This window comes from Chaetura pelagica, unplaced genomic scaffold, assembly GCF_000747805.2.
Source record: "Chaetura pelagica isolate M959 unplaced genomic scaffold, ChaPel_1.0 scaffold159, whole genome shotgun sequence".
Classification (NCBI taxonomy): Eukaryota; Metazoa; Chordata; class Aves; order Apodiformes; family Apodidae; genus Chaetura; species Chaetura pelagica.
This window is the reverse complement of record NW_009954555.1, coordinates 541,847-549,471: the sequence shown is the minus strand read 5'-3', so window position 1 is coordinate 549,471 and position 7,625 is coordinate 541,847. Positions and strand designations below refer to the sequence as shown.

Below are 7,625 nucleotides of genomic sequence, written 5' to 3'. Positions count from 1 at the left end.
TGAAATTATATCAACCAGTGCAACAATCCTCAAAAGGGAGAGGTTTGGAGCCTCTGGATTTGCTTTTCAAAAGCATCTTGAGACCCAATGCTAATCATTACAATGACTAGCTTTCATAATTGTGTCAGAAATTACCTCACTGACAACAAATTGGGGGCACTTCTGTTGTACTGGTCATAACCTCCAGAATTTCTTTAGTCACACTTTGAATGGTGCATTAGTAATCACTAGCACAGCTGCTCTCTTCAACACAACTTCTTTCAGCCTACATGCTGATAGTGTAGTGTTATGTAGTAGTTTAAATACTAGAACTTCAGTAGGACCCTTAGTTTTGGGAAGTGGAGGTATCTGAATACATGCTTGCACAGATCCAGCAGCCAATTGTTTCACACTACTACAGAGCTGTTGTGCAAAGGAAACTCACTGCCTTTGGTCAGGAGTATCTGAATACATGCTTGCACAGATCCAGCAGTCAGTTGTTTCACACTACTACAGAGCTGTTGCGCAAGGGAAACTCACTGCCTTTTGCTGTTTTGTGTATATAATTAATGTTTGGATCAACTCCTCCTTACATCTGTTTGGACAGTCTTCTACAATCGCAAGGGCTTCCTCATTTCAGAGACATTAAAGCTGAGAAACATCATCAGAGGGTAAAATGCTGAATTTCCTCCCTGGGGAATGTTAGTGAATTTAATGGACGTTAGTGCTGACAGGATGCAGTGTGTACTTCTCAGTCATCACAATCTCTGTGATGGTTCTACTTTTTTTCTTTAGTAACATAAATCAGTCTCACAAAAATGGAGTAAGTGAAGTTTCTTACTTCAAATTTGAAGGGAAGCCAGAAGAAAAAGCATGTTTGCTTCAGGCTCTTGTAAATTTTTCAAGTTAATGGCACAAAAGATGAAGATGATAAAAAGTATGTTCACATAATAACACATGGAATGGACTATACTCTCCATTTTCACAGGCTGTGCTATAACCAAAAAGACATTTTTAGGGATCATGGAATGGCTGCAGACCAAAAATAGAGAAGCCAAAAATGTCTGACAAAACACTTCCAACAAGAAACTAAAATTGAAAAATTAACTGCTAATTCCAGTTTGCTTTTTAGAAACTGTTTTCAGTTTTCAACCAAGGATTTGATGTGTTCTTGTATTTTCCCTATGATATTCCTCAGTAGGATATAAACTTCTGAGTTTTCCAAAAAGTAATCTCCTATAAAATGGCCAGAAATATCTTATCTAAGAATATAATGAAAGGCTTCAATTTATTTGTTGACACACAGATTACTTAGTTCCTTCTGCTGTTGTTAGGTAAACACTTGCTGAAATGACCCATGCAGCTTCTTCTGCTGCAGATTTTACCTTACAAGCATTTGCTTTTCCTGCAAATAAAAGTCTAGCTTTCAGGTTTAAATTACTTTGTTACATTGCTATTGTTTGGTCCCTAAAAGTGGGACCTTTCTTTTCACTAAAATGACAAAGTCACAATGTTACCCGGATTTTTAGTTTGCTTGTCACTTTTCAGAAAATACACTATACTGAAATATTGTCACTGATTGCAAGGCTCCTGGGCATCACTCTGCAGAGCAGACACCTTACTGGTACTTTTAAGGAGCACAGTCTGGCTGCAGCCCCTGCCTTGGTACGCATCATGACCTTAAGTGACAGAGGGTAAAAGCAGAAGGATGCAGGGTCCCAACTGCTGAGCCAAAAGTAGAGCTCCTTAATTCCTGAGAAGCTTTCTGGAAGAGTAATTTGCACATGGTTTTACACAGCATAAATATTCTACATGTGGATACAGGCCAGGTCAAACTCTCTGAATAAAGCTGTCCATCTAAATCCATCTAAATACCAGCATTTTGCCTTTACTCACACTTCAGTGTAATCTGCTGGGCCTCTGCTTCCCTTTTTTAAACATGGAAAGGGATAAAAATGCTCCAAGACTTACAGGCAATACCAGGTATAAGGTATATGATCTAAAGCCCTTATTTTAGGAGTAATCTTTGCTATGAAAGATCCTGTATTGTCAATAGTGCTTGGAGGCAATTGAAATTGTTAGTATTCTTTGTATGGTACTTGGTGTACAGCTGCCTACACCTCCAAACACATGAATCATGAGCTTCTAATTAAGTTTTCTGCAGTGAAACCAAGAAGATAATAACATTTCAGTAAAAAACCCTCTTAATTCAATACTTATATTCAATGAAATAATTTATAGAATCAATGTTAGCACTGGAGGGAGCGTCTCCAATACTTATTTCTTCTCCTGAATGCTCAGTGCCTCAGTTTTCCCACTGTTTCATATGGAAATAACAAGAACAACAGGGTGGGGCTTTACAGTGAGATTATATCCACCTCAAAAGCTTTCAACATTTCCCTTTTAAAAGACGTGGGCTTTAAAATATTTATATGTTAACAATGCACTCTTGCCTTGATGGCCTGGGGCTACTGAAGTGGTGAACAGGCCTCCAAGAGAGTAAGTATCTCACACTCCTTTGTTTCCTAGAATTGGTTTATGCAAGACAGGTCTTGCAAATACAGAGCAAAGCATAAAACATTTATTTCCTAATTCAAAGAAGGAATTAATTTACCCCTTAGATAGGAAAATCCCGGCTTTGAACTGCCTTCCCTCCTCTCTGTTGTTACTGACAAGCTAGTATCACAAGAAGTGATCTCATGCATTGGTTTGAGCAATGCAAAGATAAGGTCTATCTTTGTTAATTCCAGTTTAATCACATTCCTCTAGGTTTACCTTCTACACTCAGACTGGGACTCCATCCCCTACACATTCTCATTTCCTTTCATCCAGACATAAATGATTTATAGTGTAGTTCAGAGAACAATCAAGCTCTGAATCTGATAGCTGTTTTAATTCTGATGAACATTCTTTAGATTTTTGTCTTCTCTGTTGTTCTTGTTTCCCTTGCTATGATACTTTAATTTTTCAGGAAATCAATTCAATATTGTAAACATTTGGCAAAAATATTTGTAAAGCCAAGCTATTAGTCTAGTATTTCTCCTAGACAAAGCACAGTTGTTGCTGAGACTCTTTATTAAATTCAGTGGTACAGAATTAATTTTAAGATCACAGACATGATTCAGCTACATGTGTCAGTGGAATAATATGCAAATGTATCCAAATTTTGCAAAATAGCTGAAACATCCATGATCCCGCCCTGATTTCAGTGCTTTCCCCTTAGTAAAATTCTTCAAATTGCCAGTCAGAAGGTGAGCTGGGGCCACCACAACAGCTGGAATTTTAAACCCAATGTTTCCACTGTTGGAAGATCACTATACCTTATTTCTCTCACAAAACCCTTTATTGGAAGATGTATTTTCATACCCATTGGACATGTAAGCCAGGGTGGAGAAATATACTGCTGCTTACAGATGGGGCAAAAAAAATAAAATAAAATTGCAGTCCCAAACCCTAATGCTCTGGAGCACATTTCTGTGTTCAGTTTCTGAACAGGGAGGAGGGAAGTGAATCCAGCCCTGCTGTGAGTGCATTTTAAAGTACCTGTGAACATACCACTCCCTCTGCTGGCTGCAGAGTGTGATCTAGATGGTCTGTTTACTCACATTATTTGGCGGTAAATCCCAGTCACATGAAGTGTGTCAGAGTCAAGGACATCCAGAGAACATCACCCTGTTCTCATTCCTTCCCCATGTTCCTCACTATCCCTCCCCAATCAGCCTGCTTTCCTGCCATGACTTTTCTACTTCCCTGAAACAACTTATTTCCACCATCTTTGCACTTACTCTTAACAACATGCTTTGCATGCAGAAACCAAAAGAAACCACATTTTCATATACAGTTTCAGCCCTAAAAATCCAAATCCAAATGAGAATTTTGAAATGGAACTTAATGGGGGCATTTCTCATTTATACATCCATGTGCATTTAATTCATTATAATGACACTCAGACAACTCCTGCCCAGCCAGCTGACAACCTGTCTGCTGGGACACAGTTTGGCTTCAAGTCATGCAGGGACTCTGCTGGCTTCTGCCCAACTTCCAAGCAGCTGTGATCTCAGCCATGTTGTCACAATGACAACATGTCTCAGTGCATTTTCTGCACACTAACACCATGTGTACTTAAAATTAGGAGATTGATATTCCTCATGACAGGCATTTGCTTCATCTGTATTAACTCACTATAAAAGCAGTTAAAATCTTTTAAAGTATTAAGAAACAAATTCATAGAACCATTCTGTAGTAAGTGAGAGACTAAGCACACAGTGTGTTTTTCCCCCCTTTTGGCGACATTGCTGTGTTGCTTTCCATATATAACTGTTCCAGTTAAAAGAACACTCCTGACCTAAGAAAACCTACGTCAACCTTATAATTTTTTGTTAAATACACTGTGGTCATCCACAGGTTTAAAAGTAGTAAAGAGTGGGCATTCCATATTTAACTCTGAGTCACTCCATTGTATGTCACGTAGAGACAACTGCTGGCAGACTTTGGAAAGACTTTTTCCTCGATAAAGTACTTGCTGACAGAACTCCCATCTCCAGTATGTCCTCAGTATCATGTCACTCCCTACACTCACCTCTTACACCATCTATAACCTGTTGCAGTCAGTGAAATCTGTTTTCAGGACTGTGCCTCCAGAGAACTTCACTTTCAGGGGAAAGCTTTATCAAGAAAGCATCAGAGCAGCTCTGCTCCAGGGGTCGTTATAAACAACCAACCTACATAGTCCTCTTGAGAATGGCAGAGCAAACTGTCTATCAAATGTGCCCTACTCCCTTTAAATCAGTGATTTGCTTTAGGTTCACAACGGTGCTATGCTTAATTTAAAAAGATTTAAAATCATGGTTTTGTGTTAAACTGCTTAAATTTATCTGCTTCTGTGAGGGTGGTGAGACACTGGAACAGGTTTCCCAGGGAAGCTGTGGCTGCCCCATCCCTGGCAGTGTTGAAGGGCAGGTTGGATGGGGCTTGGAGCAGCCTGGGCTGGTGGGAAGTGTCCCTGCTCATGCAGGGATGGGCATATGATCTTTAAGGTCCCTTCCAACCCAAACCAGTCTGGGATTCTGTGATTTCTAATGAAGAGCCTTACAGTATGAAAAAAAGCATTTTCAATTCCAAAACAATAACAGCAGGAAATAAAATTACTTCAACATCAAACCACAGACTTTGAAACCTCACATAAAACTACTGTGTAACCTTCTATACCCTTTCCCTCTTCCAGTTCATCTTAATCAAGTCTTCTCAGGACTGACTGAAATGGCATGATGGAGAAAAGCAGCTTGTACAAAGAACAATTGCCCATAAACCTAAAATGAACTATTGCAAGTGTTGATCTTTACTTCTTTTCCCTTAAATACTAGTTTGAGAGTCAATTAATTAAGTCTGGATTTCCTGGCTAGGATGGAACCTCACTGCTTACAAACTGTTCTTTCTCCATCAGCCCAGAGGCACTGGCTCAGTGTGTATCAGATCATAAAATATTTAGGCTCCTTCTATGCCCTAGAGTGTGTTGGTTTGTGAACACTGGTATACATTGATTTTGGTGAAACTAAGTTCCATCAGCTGAAGATCTAGCCCCATCTCTAAAACTGACTGATAAATATTAGCACTGTTCTAGCTTAAAATCTCCAACTTCAAGCAGTGTTGCAATTTTCTGAAAGAAGACTCGTCCCTAGATCTGACAGCAAGGGTTGCTCACACACCTGCGCACAAAATATTTTAGTAAGGAGCACAGATGGTCAAGGAACGGGATTAGATTTTTATTTGCCTATCTTAAAATTAGATGGATAATATGACTTTTCAGTTTGTCAAAGCTAACACCAGTCCCTTCCTATAGGACATGTTTTACTTCTCAGTTAATTTTTCTTCTGTCTTATATCAGCTGCAAGTCTGACTTGACATCAGAAGTTGTGTCCCTGTCGGTCAGGAAAGGCCACCTGAAACACAGGATGAAAGTAGCATCTTCTGGCTCTTATTCACTGACATCTGCCCAATGAAAAACTTCTGGATTGCCATTTTAAAAGCTAAATAGAAGCTGGTATTTTCACCTCTTGCATAAGAAATGCTCTTCCAGAAATTAGAAACTAAAAAGCACAGTGGCTCAAGATGAAAAACTACCACAAAGCCACAGCTACTCAGGGCATATGCAAATCAATGAAGAGACAATGGACTTCAACAACTTGTGAATGAGGGAAGGTAAAGGCCATTTTTGAGGGCAAGGGTCTGTATTTCTGCAAAAGCCTTCTAATAATCTTTGACTTCCATGTCATAACCCCGTAAGATGGGAACAATCGTCCCTATTCTCAGGTTAAAGTCCACTATGTAGACCTAAGTATGTACATGTACAAATGACCTCTCTATACACATAAAAAGGCCACACAAAGTGTCTCATCTCTTGGATGAACTTTCAAATTACCACTGTACTGTCCCATAAGTTGTCAGACTGCAGCACAGTGATACATTCTAATGTCCTGGCTTTTGCCTGACTTATTACAGAATTTTCCATGAATGTGCAGCTCCATGCGCTGCTAGAATTTCTGTCCACAGAGTTGTCTCCAGTACAAACGAAAATTTAGCTTACAACATATCCAGTACATCAAGTAAATCCATATTTTCCTTCCCTACTCTTTCACTAAAAATACATTCAAAAAAGTGTAAACTAAGCATTCAATTTGATGACATCTTTTGTAACTAAGTGATCTGTAACTCAAAAGATGATGTCTCTTTCTGTCGCCAAATTTCCTGTTTCTGCAACCCTGGGGCATCTGTGGGCCCTGCAATATTTGGTCAGAAGCATAAAAGCTGTTCACTGCAAGCTTTATTAATTTTCAAGCCATTTCCTGTTTTCCCTTTGCAGCCAAACCCACCCCTCTTGGCAGGTACTGAAATACAAAAACACCCCATTCAGTTTGAGGAACTATTACTTGCAAGAGGAGACCCAGAATGATAACTACAAGTTTTCATTACCTGCTTTCAACAAGGCAACTTTACTGTGAAATGATCTCTCAGCAAAATCATGCTGCCCAGAATTGCCCATCGCCATTTTTTAATCTATCACGTAATAGATCGAGTCTCATAAAACACTGTATAAGTCACAAGAAGAAAGTGTCTGCCCAAGTCTAGAAGTGGAAATAGAAAGTAAACTCTATTCATAGGTTGCATTTTCCATAACTGATGTTTAGCCAGCTTCTTTTGATATATAACCCAAAACTTTAGAAGTTATCTTCTCTCCAGTTTGAGACAAAGCCTGTTTGGAGAAGGACCAGCATGCACAGGCTCATACAATTTCCAGGAGCTCTGCATGCTTGACATTACTGACCAGCAGTCCTAGAAAACACAGGTGTCCTCAGAGGGTTTCTAAAACATGACAAAAATCAGTTATCAATTCTGATAATATAGCCCTAAAAGTTTAGATGTTGATAATAACGTGCCTGTGTTTTAGAGACAGCTGTAGTGAAAAGGGGAATAATTCCTGAGATATTTCAGGAAAACAGTAATTTTGTTGTCATTTGAGATTAAGTACAATGAAGACTCATGCTACACCTGGAGCTCTGTAAGAACAGTCCCTTTTCTACAGGCCATTTACCCCAAAAGCTGAATCAGCATTGTCCCCAGGGGTCATTTTCTCACTTTGCACTATGTAG

At 39.2% G+C, this 7,625-nt stretch overlaps 1 protein-coding gene across 1 annotated transcript in view; it reads left to right on the top strand.

Annotated features, from left to right (window-relative positions):
* Positions 1–1,653: 1,653 nt before the first annotated feature.
* PDPN (podoplanin) overlaps positions 1,654–7,625 on the top strand; it is a 20,945-nt gene continuing 14,973 nt past the window's right edge. The window contains exon 1 of the mRNA XM_010005227.1: positions 1,654–1,673. Within this exon, the coding sequence (XP_010003529.1) occupies positions 1,654–1,673 (20 nt within the window). The remainder of the gene's footprint in view (positions 1,674–7,625) is intronic.